Source organism: Bos indicus x Bos taurus, chromosome 23 (genome assembly GCF_003369695.1).
Source record: "Bos indicus x Bos taurus breed Angus x Brahman F1 hybrid chromosome 23, Bos_hybrid_MaternalHap_v2.0, whole genome shotgun sequence".
NCBI classification, from domain to species: Eukaryota; Metazoa; Chordata; class Mammalia; order Artiodactyla; family Bovidae; genus Bos; species Bos indicus x Bos taurus.
The window spans coordinates 8,798,185-8,821,574 of NC_040098.1; the positions used below are offsets into that span (position 1 = coordinate 8,798,185).

Sequence of the window (23,390 nt, forward strand, 5' to 3'; positions counted from 1 at the left end):
GCGCCGCAGGTAGGCGCGGGCCGGGCCGGGCGGGCGGGTGGCGGGTGTTCCGAGACGCGGGCACCTCCTCACCCGGACGCCACCTCCGGCTCCCCGGCCGCGCCGCGCCGCCTTCCGCTCCGGGGGCCACCAGCCCGCCCCGGCTGCGACGAGCGCCCGGCTCCGAGGTGGGGGCGCGCCCCGCTCGGCCTCGCGGGTCGTCTCCGCTTTCCGCACCGCGCCTGGTCGCGCGCCCCTGGGCGCCTCCACCGCCCCGGCTCCCCCGAGGGCCGCAGCCATGAGCGAGATGTCCAGCTTCCTCCACATCGGGGACATCGTCTCCCTGTACGCCGAGGGCTCCGTCAATGGCTTCATCAGCACTTTGGGGTGAGCGAGCCGAGTTCGAGGGGGGCGCGGGCGGGGAGGGGGCGCGGTGGGCCCCGGTGCCATTTGCGTGCGTTCTGCTGCTGCCTCCTGCCGTCAGGGGACCTGGTCGTCCCCCAGCTTGAAGGAACAGGGGAGCGGCTCGCCTCCTTTTAGAGAAAGGAAGTGAAATATTTGCCTAGGTAGGAGTCGGGCGCCCCGCCTGTGTTGGCAGGAGGCGCCCCCTTCGCGAAGCCTCCACCCTTGCACGCTTGCCTTTCTTCCCCAGAGGAGGGGGCGCCTGGGACTTCCTCTGCAGGTGGTCCCTATGCGGGAAGGCAGGTGGGTGGCCGTGGCGGTAGTCGGGGACAGGCATCCGGGCCTGGACGTGGCCGACTTTGGAGCGAGGCGGAATCGTGGTGGTGGTGATGGTGAACGGGAGGGCCAGGAGCCCGGGCCGTCTAGTTACCGACCTGCCGCACCTTCGGAGGGTCGCACGTTTTCCTCCGAGCTCTCTCCTGCCCCGCTCCCTGTCTCTAGGAGTCTCTTCCCCGCCCTCTCCTTCCAGGCGTCCCAGGTCCCGTCAGGCGGCCCCTTCTCCCCGCCTCTCCCTGGCAATTTCCTGCGCAGCTCATCTGGCGCCCCTGGGTCCCTGGTCCCAGGATCTCTGGAGCACTTTGCAAACATTAATTAATTCTGGCCGCCACCCCACAGGGTCTGGACGAGCAAGGAATCCGTTCACGTCCCTGGAGAGGGCCAGGCCTGGAGCTGGCATAGGGCAGGGAAAGAATGAGAGGAAATGGGTTTATCTTCCGAAGGGCAGTTGAGTGAGTCCCTGGGGCGGAGGGGAGAGTGGCTCCTGCACCTCTCCAGCCCCAGGGTGGGGCCTGTTACCTGTGTCACGTTTTACAGTCTGCGGACTTGTGTTAAATGGTCTCATCTACCACACCCAGCGGTTCTTTAGGATGAACCCACCCTCTTTGCTGACCCAACTCATCTCGACGCCAACTGGCTACAAGGTGCCTTCTCCCCGGGGGTTTGGAGGACAGCCTTGGCACCCTCAGCCCAGGGCGAGCTGACCCTGAGCTCAGGAGGTGGGAGTCACCTGGCTCCCTTGGTGTCTTGTTGGGAGTTTAGCTTTAGTCGTGTGGGAAAGATCTCGAGGGCGGGAGGGCTGAGTCAGCCAAAGGGGGATGCGGACTGGGAATTCTAGCATACCTCAAGCCTTATCTCAGCACCTCCAGGCCTTCCCAGCCCCCTCTCCGTTCAGATGCGGACTCCCCAGCCCTTCGACCTCTCCCCGCCAGTCTCTTCTCTTGTTCGGTTTCCTAGAGGATGGGAGTGGGTGAGGGCACGGTGAGCTGACCTCCCTCAGAGAGCAACGACTCTTGGACTGCCCCTCTAGCCAGGCTGCCCGGCTGGCACGGAGTCAACACCTCTGATAACCAAGGGAAGGAGCAGAGGGTGTGGCAGATGGTGGAAGCCTCCTTTCTGCTGTCTGGACAGGCCCAGGGCTTTGGAGAAATGACCATCTTCTCTGTTGCCCAGTGTTAGGGCTAAGCCCCCAGGAGGGCTTTTTCAGCACCTGTGACGTCTAACAGAATCAAGGGAAATTTTTGGCGGGGCCGCACTGTCTGGCAGGTGGGATCTTAGTTTCCTGACCAGGGACCCATCCCACGCCCCCTGCAGTGGAAGCGGGGAGTCCCAGGCACTGGACCACCAGGGAAGCCCAAGGGAAACGTCTCCTCCTGCCGTTCACACGGGCCTCATCCCCTTGCCAGGGATTCCCTCTATTGCTTCCTAACAGCTCCTTCCCGCCCCAGCCCTTCCTGCCCCAGGAAGCAGCCTCCTGCTCGCCAATCTGATTCTGAGGCTGGGCCTGTGACTGCCAGAGCGCTTCTGCTCCAGGGGCTGGTTCCCAGAGCACCCAACTTGCTGCGACGCCTGCATGCCCGCCCTCCCAGACGGCACTCTAGCACCGGCATGTGCTGACCCCAAATCAATTGTCTTTTTTTTTTTTTCACCTCCTCTTCACACCCCCGATGCACCACTTGGACTGAGATTCCTGGAACCTTGGCCTGTCTCTTACCTTTGTTCCTGTGTTGCCCCCGCCCTTCAGCCAGTCTCCACCTGGGTAAATCTGACCCACCCTCTCAGACCTGGTGCAAAGCGCTTCCTTTGTGAGATCCAGCCCCCCACCCACCCCCCACCCCCAACCAGGGCAGAATTAACCGCTTTTCCTTGTGCTTCAAACTACTTTGTACAAGTTCCTCTCCGATGTTAACTGTATTGTTTGACGCTTTATGATTAGTTGGAGGTTTCTCTGTAGGGCCTTCTAATGCTGGGCACTCTGCCAGGACTGATTAAGTATCCCATTCATTCAGTCCGGCACTGTGCTGGGCACATGCTCAGAGCCAAACTCAAGGGAAGAATGATTTCTGAACACCGCAAAGCATGGCCACTCGAAGTGTGGTCCTTGGCCCAGCAGCATCTGCATCACGGAGAGGTTTGTTAGAAAATACATAATCTCACACCCGAGCCTGTACCACTAAATCAGAATCTGCATTTTGAGCCTAAAATTTAGACATTTGGTGTCTAAAAGAGAAGCATCACTCTCTGTGATTCTCCCTCTGCTCCATCCTCGCCGGAATCTTTCTGCCTCCATCCTCAGCTCTGGTCCCCCTTTGCCTTCACCCTGGCTATTGGGGCCCGTATTTGCGAACCCTGGAGGGTGATTTGATTGAGTTCCCAGGCGATCCCAATGCTTGGTGCCCAAGAGGTGCCCAATGAGGGCTGGAGGAAATGAATTTGGTGAAGACAAGGGCAGCCTTGGTGGCCAGTGAGGCTGCTCAGCTGGGAGGTGGGAAGTGCAGGCACTGGTGGAGGAGGGAGTCTGGGGCAGCCTTCAGATTCCAGCTGGGCTCTGTGAGCCAAGTGGAGGAGGCCAATTAGAGCCGCCTGGGTAATTAGAGCTCCTGGTGATGATTGTACATTAACTCTGGGTTGGAAGGACGGGAGGGGTCTGAGGAGTGGATCCTGGAGCAGGCTGAGACCTCGGGCAGGAAGGGAGAGCAGGCCCATGCGTGTCCTTGGCAGGAGTGCATGGCCAGGACACTGCCTCGTGCCGCCCCCCCCACCCCACCCCAGGGTGGGAGGCAGCAGAGGTGGAGGGAGGCCACTGCCCATGAAGGATATACTGTGGCTTCTGGCAGTGGCTGTGGGGAACTGGCCCCGAGTGCGGGATGGGCCCCTTGGGTCTCACATGCAGTTCCCTGAGGGTCTACTTTGAGTGCCCAGAGGAGGGGCCCCCAGACCCTTTCAGTAAGCTGGGGAGTGTGGGTGGACTAGGTCGTGCAGTTGAGGCCCGGAATGGGTCAGATTGCCTATGGCTGGGCCTTGGAGCACCACTTGGGGTCAGGGCCTCTGGACGTGTGTCACTCAGGGCTCGGTGATCACAGGGGCTGTGATCTGCTTTTCCAGGAGGGTGGGCCTTGGAGGTCAGGACCCAGGAAGGCGGAGGTCAATGTGGAGGAAGCCCCGGGTCTCAGGGTCAGGACCTGCTTTGTCTCTAACTGGAGGGGTGATTTTGGCAAGGCCCTGCCTCTCAGAGTGTTTCTATCTCCATGATTATCCTCTACGGTGCTCTGTTGCATCTGAGAATCCCTGTGTGTCTTAAAACCCAGTTCCAGCATCCCATGTCAGACCAACTGTATTAACGCTTGTAGGGGTGGGGTCTGAGGCCTGCTCCTTGGTCTGGAAAGCCCATCTCTTAGTTTTCATCAGACCTCACTAAGTCATTCAGCAAACATTTAATGGGCACCTACTATGTGCCAGACACAGTTCTAGTCACTGGGGAATCAGTAACCAAGACAGAGTCCGGCCTGTTCTAGTCTGTACAGTGGAGAGCCCAGAGAAATGGTCTCTAAGAGCCTGTTGAGTCTTAAGTCTCTGAGACACGGGTAATTCCAGGAGGGGGCGCTGGCCTTCCCGTGCAGACTGAATTCCATGGGCAGATGTCCGAACTGCCCTTGGCTTTCATTTAATTGTGATTTCACTGGAATGAGACGTTGGACTTACCCTGTCCTGTGCCCTAAGGTAGGGTCTCAGCCTCCTCTAGAGCAATCCATACAACCCATTGTTTTTGGGAAAATACATATATATTTTTTCCTTTCTTAATTAAAACTTTTTTGTTTTTGCTGTGCTCCATGGCTTTCAGGATCTTATTTCCCCTACCAGGGATAGAACCCCAGGCCCCGGCAGTGAAAGCGCCAAATCCTAACCACTGGACCACCAGGGGATTCCCATACTGTTTTTTCCTGATTAAAAAATAATATATGCTCCATGGAGAAAACTTGAAAAACTAAAATAAAAAGTTATCTGCAATACCACTGTGATTATCTTGACAGCCTCTATATGGACTTTCTAGTCTTTTATGCACCCACAAATAAACATGTACAAAATGGTCAAACTGCACATCTGGCTTTGTATGCTGGCTTTCTGGGGAGAATACATTGAGCTGTGTTTTCCCATGATGTACCTCACTTATTTAAGCAACTCTAGTCTTGGGCATTTGGCTTGGCTGTACATTTCTTGCTATTCTGCACAATCTTCACTGAACATCCTAGTCCCTACATGCCAGAACACCTACTTGTCCAGTTATCCTCTTGGGACAGGTTCCCCGAAGTGGAAGTCCAGGATCAAAGGGAAGGCACACCTTTTTTTTTTTTCTGTTCTGAGTGGCTTGTGGGATCTTAGTTCCCTGACCAGGGATTGAACCTCAGGCCTTCAGCAGGGAGAGTGTGGAGTCCTTTCCTCTGGGCCACCAGGGAATGCCCAGGCACATCTTTTCCCTTGCTGGCTCTCTCTAACTCTGGCGGTGGAGGTGGTGATGGAGGAGGAGGAGGAAGCTGGGACCCAGTGCCCCAGGGATGCTCACTTCACATCCCGAGTCTGAGAGGATTGCACTAGGGGTGTGGGGAGTAGGGCCAGTCTCTGCCCTCCAGGCTGGGCCAGGTTGGGCGTGGTGGCCATGATGGGGAGGGCTGCAGTGGAGAGGAGTCAGTGTGGGGGTGGCCCAAGGACAGAATCAGCTCCAAGGTCCAGCCTGGGGCTCCAGGGACCTAGCTGCCTGCTCCTCCTGGGCCCTAAAAGAATCCTGCCGTAGCCAGCTGCTCCTGCTCTGCCCTGCCCTACATTCCTGACCCACGTCCCCTCCCCTCCCCTTCTTGGCCCCGTGAGGCTGTGGGTGGGTGGGGCAGAGGCTTGGGCTGGGGGTGGGGTGATATGCTGGATTTCAGGGTGGGGTCACGACAGCTTTCTGTCCTTCCTTTGTGGGGAGGCATCTGTGTTTCGATTACTCCTGAGCAGATATCTCCTGCAATCCACCCCCAGGCCTGCTCACCATGCTTCACCCATGTGGAGCTGGAGGGCTCCTCCCTGGAAGTAGGGGCTGTGAGAGAGGAGGGAGGGAGGCCTCTCGGGGGAGGGGAGGAGAGCAGGGCCCAGATCTCCAGTAAGTTCATCACAGGCCCCAGCTCCGAGCCCCCACGTGTGTCACCCTGGTCCCGCCCAGGGTGGCGGTGGTTCCCAGCATTTGTACCTGCAGCCTTCTGCGTGGCGGACCCCTGGGGAGGTGGGGGGTGACCCAGCAGGAGTCCGCCACGGCTACTGGAGAAGAGGCTGCAAGATTTTCCACACCAGGGCAGAAATGAGGCTGGGTATTGACAGCACAGTGGACCTGGGGTGTGGTGGGACCGGGGCTTGGAGAGGGGGTACACATTGCACTCGGGGAGATAAGACTGTGGGGACTCCTGGCTGGGGACTGAGCAGGGGAGTGAAATGATCACAGTGTGTGTAAAGGTGCATATTTGTTTGGCTGGCAGGTGGGCAGAGCCAGAAGAGACAGTGAACACAAATCTTAGCCCAGGGGCAGCTGCAGGTGTTTGAGGCAGACACCTGTGCATATTTGGTTCACAAATCCCTCTCCTATCACTCAGCCAGCCAGCCAGCCATCACCGCCTTCCTCCAGCCTGCAGGAGAGCCAGCTTTCCAGGATCTGAGTCTAGACATAGGGTGACGGGGGTGACAGGTCATGAGAGGGAGAACTCGGTCTGTGTCTCAGAGATGCTGCTGCTGCTGGCAATGGGTGGACTTTCCCAAGTATTTACAGCTCTGGTCTGTGCTGTCCTTTTGACCCCTTACCACCATCTGGAGGCATATATAAAATTTATAAAAGCAGGGAAAGGGACTTCCCTAGTGGGCGAGTGATTAAGACGCCACACTCCAGTGCAGGGGGCACAGGTTCGATGCCTGGTTGGAGAACTAAGGTCCCTCGTGTCTCGCAGTGCTGCAAAAAAAAAAAAAAAAGGAGAGAATTATTTAGAACACATATATCCACCACTGGACTGCAAGGAGATCCAACCAGTCCATTCTGAAGGAGATCAGCCTGGGATTTCTTTGGAAGGAATGATGCTAAAGCTGAAACTCCAGTACTTTGGCCACCTCATGCGAAGAGTTGACTCATTGGAAAAGACTCTGATGCTGGGAGGGATTGGGGGCAGGAGGAGAAGGGGACGACAGAGGATTAGATGGCTGGATGGCATCACTGACTCCATGGACGTGAGTCTGAGTGAACTCCGGGAGTTGGTGATGGACAGGGAGGCCTGGCGTGCTGCGATTCATGATGTCGCAAAGAGTCGGACACGACTGAGTGACTGAACTGAACTGAGACCTAGTGATTGTTTACATTTTGCCATACTTACTGTGCTTATTTTTTTATTGAAGTGTTTCATGGTAAATTACACGCAGTGCATGTTTTCACCTCTACATCCTTCATTTTACATTCCTAAGAAATAGGCTGTGTTCCTGTGTGACCGCAGTCCTGTCATCACACCAGTTAGTAATTTCCGAATAGCATCCAATGCCGGATCCATAGGCCAAGCCACTCCATTGCTCTCAGTCTGGCCTCGACCACCGCTGTCTTTAAATTAGGATCTGATCAAGGTCCACGTGTTAATTTGATTCACAATGCCTCCGGAGTCTCCTTTAATCTGAAGCAGCGCCTGCTCCCATTTCTTTCTTCCTCACCCTGATGGGGAGGCTATAGACAGTCTCCCTTTGTGGAGTCATCAGGGCTGCCCCGCAGGGTCTGAAGCTGGGTGGCCTAGGGCTCGGGGCTCCCCTGCGGAGGCCCCTCCAGCCTCAGTTATTAGGCAGGTTGGACGGGCCCAGAGCCCATGCCCTGGATGGAGCGCAGGAGAGAGGCCTGGGGGTGGGCTGGGTGGCCCAGGGTTGCCTGTCTTCTGTGCCTTTTCTCAGCTCTCTTGTCTCTCCTGCTCCCCGTCGCTCTTCTCCTTGGCCTAATAGAGACCCCAGGACTTGCCAGAGCCTACCCACCCCTGAGAGCCAGAAATCCAGGCCTGTGGGCAGAGGCAGTGCTTTGAAAGCTTGTGCCCTGGCCAAGGGTCTTTATTTCTGTCTGGTCAGGTTTAATCACATTTGCTGCCTCTGTTCCTTGCTGGGGAGACTCTTGGGGTTTCCCAAGAGCCTGAGTATGTGGCTTGCTGTCCTTTCTAGACATAAGCTCTCTGAAAGGATGAGCCATGCTTATTTTGAAGTCCATATACTCTGGTCCCTTTGGTGGCTCCGGGTGGATCCTTGGTAAAGAAAGACGTGTAGAGGTCAGGTTTATGGGTATTTTTCTGCAAAGATGCAGAAGTGGACTGCTTTTCTCTGATGAGCCAGGGATCCCAGCCAGTGAACCTGGGTTACTTGCCCAGCATTCCTCCCCACCCACACCAGTGGATGTGACTGAGTATTTGGGGAGGGGGAATCCAAGGCCTCCATCCACCACCAGTCGATCCCAGTGTTCTGACAGTGCCTGCTTTGGGAATGGCCTACCGTGGGTCTGGCCTAGATCTGTGGGGTGGTGGCCAGTGCCCTGGGCTGGGGAGTCAGGAGATCTGGGGTCTGGAACTGGCTGTTCCTTTAACCGTGCGGCCTGAGCTCCTTGGTCTCCCCCTGCACCTCTCTTTCCCAGGCTAGATCAGGGAGGGGCTGTCTAGGGACCCTTGAGGGTCTCTCCAGTCTGCAGGCCTCTTTCCTCAGCTGCTTCTCTGATAGTCACTTGCACCACTTCTAGCTCCTCCTCCTTATCTAATCTTTCCTGGCAGCACTGACCCGCCCCACTACCTTTTCCACGGCTTCCACCTGATCTCAAAGTCCACCCTGGGCAGAATGGGGCCTATGCCCCTGGATGCATCTGCCTTTCTCTCTTCCTTCCCAAGGTCTTGGGGTGCAGGCCCTGGAGCATTTTCAGGACAGCGCCCTCCACATCCTTCTAGAGCAGAACTGTCCACTACCTCCTGTTCAGAGGGTCCAGGGCAGGCCTGCCCACCGACTTGCTGCCGGACCCTCCCTCTCCTCTCACCCCCTCCCCTTGCCCACCCTGCTGATCCCTCCTGGGCCCTGCACGGTGCAAGCTCAGACCCATCTTGTGTCTCCCACTGTCTTCAGTTGGCGAGAGTGTAGGACGCAGCTCCTGTTCTCACAGGACTCAGCATGGTGGACAGGAGCTTCCAGAGGGTGGGGACCACACCCAGCATATCATCCCTTCGCAGTAAAGTTTTGTGGGACGGATGGAGACCTAGATTGTACAAATGCCATCAGCTACCAGCTGCGTGGACCAGGTGGTTCCTTTAACTCTGTGAACCTTACTGGACTGTGGTAAGAATGGGATGAGGTACTAGGTGTAAAAACGATTTATAAAGTAAACGTGTTCTGCACAGTGGAGCGTCGGTTCTTCTAAAGTGATCTTGGCTGAGGCGCCCCCCCCCCCCCCACTTTAGTTGTTGGGGACGGACAGGGAACTCGCAGGAGCGGAGGTGCGGCCGGCCTTGGAGGTGGCAGGACGCGGGGGCGGGGCGGGGGGGAGCAGACAGAGATAACAGGGCTGGCTGAGCGCGGGCGGGAGTAGGCCATTCCCCAGCCCTTGGACGGGGATGGAGGCGCCCAGGCGGGGAGGGGACGGGGAAGCGAGGGGCAGCTTCTCCCAGGAGAGCCCGGCTCTGGTTACGGCGCCAGGTGCGCATCGGAAGCCGGACACCTGTGACCAGACTAGTACTGTCCACACAGATGCCCCCACCTTGAGGGAGAATGGGGGGGTACGGCCGGGATGTGGGTGCCACCAGTGGGAAGGGCTCCCCGGGGCCGCCCCTCGCGGGCTCCCTGGCTGGGGAGGAAAGCGCGGGCGCTGGCGGCTCGTCCCCACCTCTTCGCGCCCGCCTCCTGCCGCCCCCGGGCGAGCCTGGCCCGGGCCCAGCGTCCTGGCGGCGGCTTGCAGTGGGAGGCAGGCTGGGGCGAGGCCGCGCTCGCATTCTCTCCGCGACGCGGTTGGGGCGACGGCCGCACGCGGGGAGGCGAGTTTCGTTCCGCGGCGGGGGCGGGGCCGGGGCTGGCCGGGAGCGCTCTGCGGCCTCCGCGAGTAGGCGGGGCCTCACCGGCCGGGGCGGGGCCTCACCGGCCGGGGCGGGACTTCAGGGGGCCTCGGTGGACCGGGGTGGGGCTTCAGGGGGCCTCTGCGGATCGGGGCGGGGCTTCAGGGGGGGCCTCGGCGGGCCGGGGCGGGGCTTCAGGGGGCCTCTGCGCGGGGCTCGGCGACCACCTCTCCGCCTCTCGCTCTACCCAGAGGCTCTAAAGTCTCGGCCGCGCCCTCTGAGGCTCCCACTCCATCGAAACTTAGCTGTCGGAAGTCCTGGCCCTCGTTCCTCCCTCTGGTCTCGGGTCTTTCTCTCCGCAGCCCGTCCGATAAGGGCTTTCCCGCTTATCTGTTAATAGCTTCACGGCACACCCCTCCCTTCCCCGCCCCCCCGATAGCACCTTCTTGGGATGCCTCAGTCCTGAGGAGGAGCTTCTGAGGGACGGAGGGGAGACTTCCGCGGGCGCGCTGCGGAGCAGTTTGGGACCTCCTAAACACCCTGCCGCTGGCTGCCCTCTTTGCCTACGGGCTTGGTGGAGGGCTGCCCTCCAGATGGGAAATGAAATGATGGGGAGAGCGAGGTGCCATCCCTCAGAGGCTGCAGGGGAGGGGTGCGGAATGTTCCCAAGCTGTGCTGATTTTGCTCATCCAGGACCCGCACTTGGAGAAGGGAGGGAGTGGGATGTTGGATCCCGGAGGAAGTCCTGAAAGTCCCTGTCCGTCTTCCTGATGCCTTCCTGGAGCCCCGTGCCTTTTTAATTTCATGGCCCACATGGCTTGCTTCTCTGTTCTGGTCGCCCATACAGACCATTCCTGTCCCCTCTTGGCTGCCGATCTGGGATGTTTTCCTTTCTGACCTTGCTTGCAGCTCTGCTGGAAGCCAAGCTCCGCTCCTGACCAACCCCTCCCCTTCTCTAAGAGGCTTCAGCTTGCACTCCCCAAATGTGCTCTGCTCTCTGTAAACCACTGGGCACTGGGGAGGGGCTCAGTGGGAGACAGCAGGGCTTCAGAAGCTATGCCAGAGTGGGCGGGGACAGAAGGACATCCACATGATGACCAGGCACATTTGTGCCAGGGGGATTAGGAAAAGCACGCCAGGCATCCAAACTTGCTTGTCCTTTTTTCTGCACGTGTGACCCAGACAAAGAGTTCCCAGGAGAGGAATGGAGGGTTTCTGAGGTGAGGATGGGTTTTCCTCAGACTGGGAGTCTCTGGGGAGATGGCCTCTACAGGGCCTTATGCATTGGACAGGATGGAGGCTGTGGGGGTACCCCAGCCTCTCTCGGTTGCCCTGACTTCCATAATGCCCTCTGGCTGTCCGGTACCCCCAGCAGTGCCAGGTCCCAGGCCCGCCCCGACTTCCTCCCCTCCCCTGCCCAAACTTACCATCCTGCAACCCCTCCTCTCAGGGCTTTGCCAAGAGACAGCCAGCTAATCTGATTCACTAATGTCTTACAGGAAATTCTATGAATTATTCAAGGCTCTGCACAGCTCTTGCCTCTTCTCTCACACCTTCTCTGATTGGCCAAGCTCTGACCTCTCCCTTTCTTGGACAGAATCCACAGCTGGTACCATCAGTTGGCACCCATGCGTATTCCTTAGATCATGAACTCTTCTGAGTCTGTGACTTGTCTTCCCAGTGAGGTTTTGAACTCCCTGAGGCAGAGACCTTATCTTTTGCTTCTCGTGTGCTTCCCTCAGTAGCTAGTAAAATGATTAATTCACTCAGTGTGTATTCCGAGTGTGCCACTCCGTGCCAGACAGGTGGTCCAGGTGCTGGGGATACAGGAGGAAGCAATACAGACACATCCCTGTCCTCATGAACCTTCCATCTCAGGTCAGGGAGGAATAGGACCCCAAATAAACTCTGTAGCAGGCCAAGTGGTGATGTGGAGAACAGTGAGGCGGGCAGGGGGATGAGAAGTGTGAGAGAGAGAGCAGTCCACAGTTTTCAAAAGGGCAGGGAGGGAGCCTGGCCACAGGAACGGGTCACCTGAGCTGAGATCTGAAGGAGATGAGAAGTGTGAGAGAGAGAGCAGTCCACAGTTTTCAAAAGGGCAGGGAGGGAGCCTGGCCACAGGAACGGGTCATCTGAGCTGAGATCTGAAGGAGATGAGCGAGGGGTGGAGCTAGGAGGGTGTCTAGGGTAGAGAGTGCCAGGCAGAGGGAAGAGCTGAGATCAAGTCTCTTGGAAGGTTTGAGGAGCCTGGAGGAGGACGGTGGGCTGGAGCAGAGTGGGCCAGGGGCGGGGGTGGTGGGGTGGGGAGGAGATGAGGTGTGAGAGGTGAAGGGGTCTTGTGAGTTCTTGCCTTACCCTCTGAGATGGGTGGTTTTGGAGGTTCCCAGCAGAGCACTGCCCTCATTTGACTGACCTTTTCAAGGAATCCCTTTGCTGCTATGTGGAGGACAGGCTGTAGAGGTGAGAGGGGTGTTAGGAGACAGTGATACCAGGTGAGAGCCGCCGGGTGCCTGGACCAAGTGGTGTTGGCGTGATGAAAAGTCAGATTCTGTACATAATAAAAAAAATTTTTATTGAAGTACAATTGATTTACAGTGTTGTGTTAACTTCTGCTGTACAGCAAAGTGACTCATTTATACATATATATTATTTTCCATTGTGATTTCATCACATGATATTGAATGTAGTTCCCTGTGCTCTGCAGTAGGACCTTGTCTCTCTCCCTCCTCTGTATAATAGTTTGCATCTGCTCCTCCCAAACTCCAGTCTCTCCGTCCCTCCCTGACGTCCCCCGCCCCCTGCAGCAACCCCAAGTCTCTATGTCTGTGTCTGTTCTCTATGTCTGTGAGTCTGTTTCTGTTGCATAGATAGGTTTATTTTTGTCATATTTTAGATTCAGATTCCGTACATATTTTAATGATAAAGCCCACAGCGTTTCCTCACAGGTTAGCTGTGAGAGGTGAGCGAGAGGACCAGGCAATTGGAAGGAGGGATTAGCTGGATGGAGAGAGGGCATCAAGAAGAGCAGGAGCTCCGCGTTGGGAACGTGCTGAATTTGCGATTCCTGTGGACATCCAAGTGGAGACGTGGAGTGGGTGGTTAGATTACGAATCTGGAGTTTGAGGGGAGAGGGACAGAGGAGGTGGAGGCGGAAGTTATCAGTAAATTTACAAGCCATGCTTTGAACCCGTGCGAGGCCAAGATGACCAAGGGCCTGAGTGCTGGTGGAGGAGAGAGGATGGAGCTGGAGGCTGGGAATGGGGAGGGGTCTGAGTGGGTCCTCACAGCAGGCCCTTCTCTCCCCTTCCTGAGGCTGCACCTGTTGCCTTCAAAGCCCAGCTCTGCTGCTTGCTGGCTGTGTGTCCTCGGCCGGATCATTTGCCCTCTCCGTATCTCCTGCAAAATGGAGGAACTCCTGCAAAAACAGGGGAGACTTAGAAAATTAAATAATATATGAAAACATTAGAAGCAAAATCCTGCTTGCTGTCATTATTGTTACTGTGGACTGTGTCGTGCTGGTGATTCCTAAGGGGAAACCCCAGGCTCCTGTCCTCAGGGAACTCATGGTCTAGACACCGCGAGGAGCCCCAGAGGAGACACGGCCGCGGGAGAGGCCAGGACCCGGCGCTGTGGGAACACAGGGCTAGGTGGGTAGGGGATGCGGCAGGCGGGAGGGCACTGGCCAAGGAAGGAGGAACTGAAGATAAAGGGATGAAAGAATGGAGGGGCTTGGAGGGGAGCGGGGGCGGCTGCTGGGACCACTCTGTGGAGGTGAGAGCTCCAGGGACCTTGGGATCAACCAGAGATTTTAGCACAGCTAGGGCAGGGAGGTTGTGAGGCTGGCTAGGGAGTGGGTGGAGGTCAGATCACAAAAGGCCTTGTTGGCCAGTCCAAGGAGGGGAGGAGCAGAAGGAGGCTTTGGAATTAGCTCTGTGACTTGAGACAAATTAGTGTTCAAACCCAGTTTCCTTCTCTATAAAATAGTGTTCATGACTAGCCCCCTGCGGTGAGTTGGTAAGAATTCAGAGGCGGAGGTGGTGAAGTGCTGAAATAGAGCTGGCCTCTGAGATGGTGGGTCGTCATCGTCACCATCATAGTGTTAGAGGCTTGTGTGGCGTTGAAGAATGTTAAATGTGGGCATGGATGGATGGGTGGGTGGGTGTCCTCCAGAGACTCAGGATTAACCCCGGCCAGGATAGAGGGGAGGAATTTCGGGCCCAGGGTGACCACAGCGGAGGGTGTGGAATGGGCCTGATGGAGGCTGGGAAGGTTTGTTGTCTTGTCTTTGAGACGCAGAGGCTGCCCCCTAGGCTGCTGTCTCATCAGCGTTTCTCGCCGGGTTGCTTCAGTCTCTCTGCCTGTGCTTCTTACCCTGTTTGTCTTTCTGACTCTGTCTTTTCTGTCTCTCTGTGTCTCTCCGAGGCTCTGTCTCTCGGTCCCCCTTCTCTCTCCCTCCTCCATCAGGTCTGGGTGGGGTCTGAGGGCCGTGACAGGAGTTACGTGGGCAGTGTGTGGCAGCCCAGGCCGGCCGCAGACCCCCAGGACGCAGCTCCAGCGGGTGAGGGCAGTGGCAGACTCCATGCGTCTCTGTGCTTTTTGTGGGGGCTCCCCCACCCCCACCCAGGGGACCTCGCCTTTTAACAGTGGCGCCCGGAAAGGCGGTGACTTGATGGTATGGGATCGTCAGTGATGGAGGGAGAGGTTTCTTTCTTTTGTGTAAGTATAGTTGACATACAGTGATGTGTTAGCTACTGCTGTACAGCAAGGTGATTCAGTTTGACATGCATGCATTCTGTTTTACATTCTTTTCCATTCCAGAATGTAGTTCTCCGTGCTGCTCAGTAACAGCCTGTTGCTCACCCATTCCATGTATAAAAGTTTACATCTGCTAACCCAGCCTTCCATTCTGTCCCTCGTGCGGTCTCTTTGGAGGCCTTCCTGGTGCCCTGGGCCGCCTGGGCAGGCGGGCGTCTTCTTTGTGCTGACTCACTGCCTCATCCCGCAGGTTGGTGGATGACCGCTGTGTGGTGGAGCCCGCGGCTGGTGACCTGGACAACCCCCCTAAGAAGTTCCGAGGTGAGTCCTCTGAGCCCCCGCCGAGTCCTGGGCGGGTGGGTCAGGCTGGGTGCCCACAGCCCTCGTGTGGTCTGTGGAACCCCCGTTGGCCAAAGGATGCCTTCTTGTCAGGGTGGCCTCTGTCTTCACTTTTGTGGAGGCACACGGTACTTCTCAGGGGCGCACCCACTTCTGGCCATGGGGGCCTGTCGTCCCCTGACCTTCCCGCCACCCGCAAGGCTCTCTGCGTGACTGGGTGTTTCCTGAGGACCTGCTCAGCCATGAGGAGGCCCAGGCTGCAAGCCCTGCTCTATGCCGCCTGGTGTGGGGACTGGAGCCCCCGCTGCCCTCCTCCCTCCTCCCAGCCCCAGTTGTGACTGTATCCTCGGTCCCAGGCGGCATGGGTGACTCCTGCCCGAGGGGGCTTGTGGTGTGGGCTCTGGCTCTGCTGTGTGACTCTGGGCATCCGCCTGCACGCTCTGTGTGCCCTGCAGTCTGCGGGCTCCTCCGCCTGCCCTGCGGGCCTGGGGCTGAAACCCTGCTGCCCCTGCGCCCAGCAGGGGAAGCTGTCATTGTGGTGACTCCCTGTGAGGCTGAGGCAGGCAGACGGATCCTGGGTGTGGTGGGCAGGGTGGGAGCGGGCCGCGACATGCCGGGCGGTGCCGTCTGTCTGCCCATGTGGCTGCTCCTTGGGGAGAGGTCAGCTGGGATTGTCCCGAGAGGGATGCGGTTGATGGAGGGAGCAGGATTCAAGAGGGCCCTGCGGCCTCCTGGGCTGTCTGCCGGGGGGCCTTGCCCGTCCATTGGAGTACAGAGGAGACAGAGGGGGTCCCCCCGGGCCACAGGGGACCCACATCTGCTGTTTTGCTTCCATCGCGTGCCTGAGTGGGCTCTTAGGTCGGGGCATGCCTGGCCACGTGTTCTCTTTGTCCAGCCCTGTCTGGCCACACTCCCTCACCTTTTCCCCGACCCTGGGCCCCTCCCTGGTTCCCACCAGCACCGCCTGTGTTCCTCATCTTTATCGGCCTTGCTCTTGATAAAGGCGGAGGGTGCTTGTGCAGGCCACCTGCTTGGAGACGCCGCTCGCAGCTCGGACCGCCCTGGTCCTGAAGTGGGGGCGGGGGGCAGTTAGGGTGAGGGCAGGGGCACACCTGCACTTTCCTGGAGTCAGAAAGAGGAGAGCTTGCACTTTTCTGCTCTGGCTGAGGGCTTCGCGCAAGTTCTTAGGAAGAACTTAGGACTGGATGGCGTGGTGAGGGTCCCGAGGCTGGGCTGAGCCGGGTGGGGGTGACCGGGGCCGACAGGAGAAGAGAAGATGGCGGTGTGGCCGTGTGTGGAGTCAGCTGTGCTGCGAGGTGGGAGGTGCTGACGGACAGTGGGGTGTGGTGGACCAAGGCTTGCCCTGGAGTTCCCGGAGACAGAGTTTGGGGCCAGTTTTTGACAACAAAACCTCTACTTAGCAGAACAAGTGCTCCTTTGACTTCTTGCCCTCCTCCCGCCCCCTCCTTTCTCTTCCTCCTTATGTCCCAAAGCCCGTGAGCAGGGCCCCCCCCCAGCCTTGGGGGCTGCCCCGTGATCCCCGGAGACACCCGGGGGGCTCAGCCTCCAGCTTCCTTCCTGCCCCTGCTGCCCTTGGCCTGGGTGTCGGGGTGAGGCGGGCCGAGACCCTCTGGACCCCCTGGGGCCCTGTGTGGACCTGAGAAGAAGCCCACCCTCTGAGACAGGGGTCCGTGCGACACCCTGGCTGGTGGGTGTTCGCCAGAGTGAGAACCTGGGGTGAGAGACGTGGGCACAGACCTTTCCAGCTTCGAGACCAGGGTCCCCCCCAACCCTGGAGCCTGGCCTCTCGCTGTTCTGTGTTTCTCCCGCAAACAGCCCTGGAGGGAGAACCCCCCCAGGGTGTGGGGGCCTCAGCAGGCATCTAGAACTTGCCTAGAACTCTCAGGGATGGCCGGCCTGCCGTTTCCCGAGGCCGCCTGGGGGGCCTCGCCCTGGCTGGGAGTTGCGTCTTGCCCTCTCTCCCCACGCGGCGTGTTCCCCCTTCCCCTGCCGCCGACCCTGGAGGTCCCCAGGCGGGGCGGCCAAGCCCGTGAAGCCCCTGCCCGGCCTCCATCGGCCTCTGGTTAGCTCCCTGCTTGTGGTCTCAGCTCCGGTACCTCCCAGGGCCGTCCCAAGCCCCGACATGCTCAGGGAATTCTTTCTGGAGCTGGCAGGGCCCCGGGAGGCCCAGCCTGCAGGCGCCCCAGTGTGTCGGGCACCATGCGCCAGCCTGGCCTCCCTGGCCTCCGCTTCGCTGCAGGGGCCTCGGGTTAGGGCCTTGGGTTATGGCTCCCGTGAGTCCTGCTCTCCCTCTGGGCCGGGTCTGCGCAGGGTCCGTCCCACAGCCCTCTCCTCCTCCAGGCTGGCGCTGGAGGCCCAGTGTAGAATGACGTGCCTCTGGTCTCCCTGGGAAGCTCCGCGTTCGCATCCCTGCTAGGCAACCCCAAGAAGAGGGTAGAGGTCACCTACCCCATCCAGGGGGGGCAGGTGCTGGGGCGGGCCTAGATGAGGGGACTTCCTGTGCTTCACACTGGGTGCCCTCCGCCCCCAGCCTCAGGCCTCTGCTCTCCCTCCCTGTCTTCCAAGCCCGGTTCATTGTTACTTGTATTGTTATTAACATCCATTTCAACTACTGAAAAGAGCGTGTGAAGACAGCGTACCCATGACTGAGCTCTCTCAAATCCTTTCTGCCCTGGTTATTTCAGGTCCTCTTCATTCTTTTTTTTTTAAATATTTAATTTTTTTTTTGTTTTAAGGGAGAATGACATTGAAATATGTATAAAGTCCTCTTCATTCTTAAAGAGACGGCATCTTATGCCGAAGCCCTCTGTGTCTTCCCTGACTTCTCTCCCTTCCCGTTCCCCAGAGGCAGACACGCTCAGAAAACCTCATCCAGGGGCCTGCTTTTGCTACTAACATGTAGAGACATTTGCATGAGTTATGTAGGGTATTCTTTCCCATTTTTCCAACCCCACATATTAAAGGTAGCCTTCCGTACAGACCTTTCTGCAGTTTTTTCCTGCTGCACTGTTGTGGGGATTTATCTGTATTGATCCCTGTGGCTCTAGTTCATCTGTTCAGTTGCTGCGTAATACTCCACTGGGTGAGCCAACTGCAGTCCTTTATTCGGTTCTGTTGTGATGAACCTTTACTTCATTCGCAGTTTTTGACAGTTGCCAACAATGCCGCTGTGGGCACCCTGTGCACACGTGTCTCCCTGAGCTCGCGGGCAAGGGTTTCTCGGGTGTGTTCCGAGGGGGGCTGACCCCGGTGGGTGGCAGCTCTTCTGTCTCACTAGGACTGGCCCCCGCTGCCTTCCTTGGGGCTGTGCGGGCTCACCCCCACTCACCCCCGACACACTGTGGGTGCCCTTACTGCAGCCCCATCCTGGTTTTGTCCCGCTTAAATGTCTTCCAGCCAGCTGGGTGTGAAATGGCATCTCACTGTGGTTTTAATTTGCATTCCTCTGACTACTGAGACGGGAACATCTTTTCATATGTTTATGGAGTACTTAGAATTTTATTCTTCATCTTTTCTTTTTTTCCTTTTTGTAAAAGGGATACAAATACAGACTTTAGGATCCAGATGAGAGCACTGGTGCCCCCCCCCCACCTCTCCTGTCCCCATTTCCAGGGACAGCCCCACTGGAGAATCTAACTAGGTAATTTACTCATCCGGTTACACCTCAGAACACTGTGCAGGCATCCTTCAGGAACTTGCTCTCACACCCTCACCCATCTCCATTGTTGTTCCTCTGGGGAACCACTTTCTTCAGCTTCTTATGCGTCCTCCCCGTGGTTCTTCTTGCAAATGCAAACGTATATTTAGACTCCCCGCCTTTTTCACCCTGGGGTAGCATTGTTTTTTGGGGCCATACCCACAAGGCATTGGTATCCTAGTTCCTTAGCCTGGGATCAGGGGTCAAAACCGCTTCCCTTGCAGTCAAACACTGGACCACCAGGGAAGACCCTGGGGTGGTATTCTATATACTCAGTTCTATATCTCTGCTCTTTTTACTTTGTGAGTCTTGCTGTGGATAGATCCTACTGGAGACCTTTCTATATTGGTACATAGAGATCTTGAACCCTCTTTCCCTTTTTTTTTTCTTTTAAAAACTCATTTGTATCCGTATTCCTGGACAACTGTGAAAACTGTTCCTACAGATGATCTAATTTTAAGCATTTCAAAAATATTTATTTTTTAATTGTGGTGAATAGCTACACAAACTTTACCATCATATTCATTTTTAAGTGTATCGTGTATTGTACTGTTCAGTCACTAAGTTGTGTCTGATTCTGTGACCCCATGGACTACAGCACACCAGACTTCCTGTCCTTCACCATCTCCTGGAGTTTGCTCAGTCTCATGTCCATTTAGTTGGTGATGGGATCAAACCATGTGAACCTCTGTCGTCCCCTTCTCCTCCTGCCTTCAATCTTTCCCAGCATCAGGGTCTTTTCCTGTGAGGCGGCTCTTCACATCAGGTGGCCATATCATTGGAGCAGTAGCTTCAGCATCAGTCCTTCCAATGAATATTCAGGGTTGATTTCCTTTAGGATTGACTGGTTTGATCTCCTTGCAGTCCAAGAGACTTTTACAAGTCTTCTCTGGCACCACAATTCGAAAGCGTCAGTTCTTCGGCACTCAACCTTCTTTATGGTCCAACTCACATTTGTACGTGACTACTGAAAAGACTATAGCTTTGACTATTTGGACCTTTGTTGACAAAGTGTACAGGTCGTGGGAATTCTGTGGTAGTTCAGTGGTTAGGACTCTGTGCTTTTATTGCTGAGGGCCCCTGTTCGATACTTGGTCAGGAAACTAAGATCCTGCAAGTTGCACCGCCTGGCCAAAAAAAAAAAAAAAATGTATGGGTGTACAGGTCAATGACATTAAGCACTCTCATCAGCTGTCACCACCGTCCATCCACAGAACTGCTTTCCTTTGGTAAAATGAAGCTCTATATCCATTAAATAATAACTCCCCATTCACACCCCATTCCCCCCACCCCACCATCCGACTTCCTGTCTCTATGAATCTGATTAGTCTAAGTACTTCACATGAGTAGAATCATACAGTATTTGTTCTTTGGGGACTGGCATGTCTCACTTAGCCTAATTGCTCCAGGGTTTACCCAGGTTGCAGCCTGGATTTCTGACCCTCCCCTGCCACTGCGCCACAGCTGTCCCTCACATGGCTCCATTGTAATTTATTTAACCAGTCCGCTTCAATGGGCCATGGCCTGTTTCCAGTCTTTATCATTCTCAACAGTGTTGCTGCAAGACCCTTGCCTCTCGTCACGTTTTTTAAAACTGAGGTTTGTTTATTTATTTTTGGCTGCGCTGGATCTTGTTGCTGCACACGGACTTTTCTCCAGTGGCGACACGGGGGCTCTCGTCGTGGTGGCTTCTCTTGTTGGGGAACAGAGGCTCTGGGGAGCCCGGGCTTCGGTGGTTGTGGCACACAGGCTCTGTTGCCCCATGGCATGTGGAATCTTCCCAGACCAGGGGTCGAACCCGCGTCCCCTGCGTTGGCAGGCGGATTCCTAACCTCTGGACCACCAGGGAAGTCCTCTCGTCGCTTTGTACAGATGTGCCTGTGCTGTAGGAATGAAGGTGGTGGTGGTGGTTATTCAATGAAGGACCAGTGGTGAAATTGCTGAGTGCAAGGGAAGGGACGTCTGAGTGGGTTCTGATCCAGACTGCAAATTTGCTCCCTGCTGGGGTGGTCCCGTTCAGTGCCTCCCCGAGCAGTGGAACCAGAGAAGGCAAGCCCATTCACCCTCTGCATCATTTCTCTGCTTGCTCCCCCAGGTCACCAAATGTGCTTTATTCCAGGAGAGTTTTGCTCACTTGGCCCGTCCCTCCACTCTCTCCCCTCCCCCACCCCAGGAGCATCCTGTCGCTGGTGTAGAGTCTCCAGTGCCACCTTTATAGACCCGAGTATCGCGGTCACATCTTTATTTCTCATCCCGTCAGCTCCTTCAGTGCTCTGCCTGGTGTACACCTTCTACCAGCCACGCACCCTTTAAGTTGCACATCGTTAAGGCTGAATAAGCTTTGCATTCTCTTCTGTAACCACAGTGGAGTCTTCAGTGTTCTGTAAGATGAGTCTAAATGTTAAAGATTAGAAACAGGTGTTTACATGATTTATACAGAGCTTATGCATAACTGGCTGCGTAACTTTATTCCCTGTGCTCTGTTCTCGTCTCAAATCCCCTGCTAGTGCTTTTCAACCTTGGTTGAACAGAAGAACCGCTTGGGATTGGGGGTCCGGATGGGGTGTGCCTTTAAAAATGTATTTCTCTAGGCTTCACCCACTGCCCAGGTCTATGGGGGACCTGAGAGTTTGTGTTTTTTTTTTAAATCTCCCAACTCCTCTGGATGATTCTACGCAGTAGTTTTTGGAGTATTACATACCATAGTCAGGAGGAGAAGGGGACGACAGAGGATGAGATGGTTGGGTGGCATCACCAACTCAATGGACATGAGTTTGAGCAAGTTCTGGGAGATGGTGAAGGACAGGGAAGCCCGGTGTGCTGCAGTTCATGGGGTTGCAAAAAATCGGACACGACTGAGTGACTAAACAACAGCAGTCAGTTTCTGGGAATGTCAGTTGATTTTATTTAATAAATGAATATCCTCTTGTCTGCAGCCTCACCAGCCCTGTGCCTGGCACCCCTGGTCCATGCCCAAGCACACAGTTCTTACTGTAGGAAACCCCCCGGAGCTCAACTTTTCCTTGGCCTTTGATGCTGCTGCTCCTGTGTGGGCCCAGTTCCCCCTGCCCTTACACCTTTCCTTCTCTCCTCCCTTCTGCCCTGCACTCTGGCGAAAAGGAAGGTTCTGGCTGTTCCTGGATTTGGGCAGGGCCACCTCTGGGCAAAGAGCGAAGCAGTGTGACAGCAGGGAGGTGTGCGCAGGGGTGAACCTCAAGCATGCATTTATTTATTCATTTTACTTTTGGCTGTGCAGGGTCTTCGTTGCTGTGTACGGGCTTTCTCTAGTTGTGGTCAGTGGGGGCTACTCTCTAGTTGCGAGCACAGGCTCTCGGGCACGTGGGCTTTGTTAATTGCGGCTCGAGGGCTCAGTAGTGGTGGTGCACGGGCTTAGTTGCCCCGTGGCATATATAATCTTCCCGGACCAGGAATCGAACCTGTGTCCCCTGCATTGGCAGTCAGATTCTTAACCACTGGACCACCAGGGAAAGTGAGAGTGAAGTCGCTCAGTCGTGTCCGACTCTTTGCGACCCTGTGGACTGAAGCCTACCAGGCTCCTCCGTCCATGGGATTTTCCAGGCAAGAGTACTGGAGTGGGGTGCCATTTCCTTCTCTGGACCACCAGGGAAGTCTCCCACAAACATTTTAGTGGGCTCAAATCATTTATTCATTCAATAAGCATTTTTTTTTTACTTGCTTTTCTCCTCTGTTTTTTAAGCCATTAAAAAAATTTATGTATAGTTAGTTTACAATATTGTGGTAGTTTCAGATGTATAACAAAGTGATTCAGTTATATATATACACACACACATATATATATGTGTATGTATGGGTTTCCCTGGTGGCTCAGACTGCAAAGAATCTGCCTACAATGCAGAAGACCTGGGTTTGACCCTGTGTGGGGAAGATCCCCTGGAGAAGGGCATGGCAACCCACTCCAGTTTTCTTGCCTGGAGAAGTCAGTGGACAGAGGAGCTTGATGGGCTAAAAAGTCCATGGCGTCGCAGAGTCAGACACGACTGAGCGACCAACACTATACACTATGTGTATGTATATATATTCTTTTTCAGATTCTTTTCCATTATAGATTATTGCAAGCTATTGAATATAGGTCCCTGTGCTGTTACAGTAGATCCTTGTTATCTGTCTGTTTTTGGGTATAGCAGTGTGTGTGCGTTAATCCCAGTCTCCTAGTTCGTCTCTCCTCCCACCCCAGCCCTCACTACCTTCACTGACCCCTTTTGGTAACTGTAAGTTTGCTTTCTGTATCTGTGGATCTCTTCCTGTTATATAAATAAGTTCATTTATATCACTTTTTTAGATTCTGCGTATGTGATATCATATGGTATTTGTATTTCTCTTTCAGACTTAATATGATAATCTCTAAGTCCATCCAGGTTGCTGTAAACGGCCTTCTTTCACATTGCTGACTAATACTCCATCGTGTCTATATACCACACCTTCTTTAGCCATTCATGTGCAGATGGACATTTAGGCTGATTCTGTGTCTTGGCTGTTGTAAATAATGCTGCTGTGAACGTTGGGGTGTGTATATCTTTCTGAATTAGAGTTTTCTCCTAAATATGCCCATGAGTGGGATCAACAAGCATTATATGTTATGTATTATGGGCAAGGCTCTAAGGGAGGATCTGTGTAAGAGAAAAAGACAAATTTGACAAGTTCTAGTAGCAAGTTTCCAAGAAAGATAAAGAGGAATCGGGAGCAGGGAGGGATCACTTCGGGCATCAAGTCTCTGCTGGGATGCTCCAGGGCAGCGTGTGTTCTTCAGATCCAGGTTCTGA

General features: G+C 55.5%; 1 protein-coding gene across 1 annotated transcript in view; it reads left to right on the plus strand.

Annotated features, from left to right (window-relative positions):
* Positions 1-270: 270 nt before the first annotated feature.
* The window catches only part of ITPR3 (inositol 1,4,5-trisphosphate receptor type 3), a 68,058-nt gene continuing 44,938 nt past the window's right edge, over positions 271-23,390 (plus strand). Inside the window, exons 1-2 of the mRNA XM_027523947.1 lie at positions 271-366; positions 14,782-14,852. Of these exons, the coding sequence (XP_027379748.1) occupies positions 278-366; positions 14,782-14,852 (160 nt within the window). The 5' untranslated portion in view covers positions 271-277. The remainder of the gene's footprint in view (positions 367-14,781; positions 14,853-23,390) is intronic.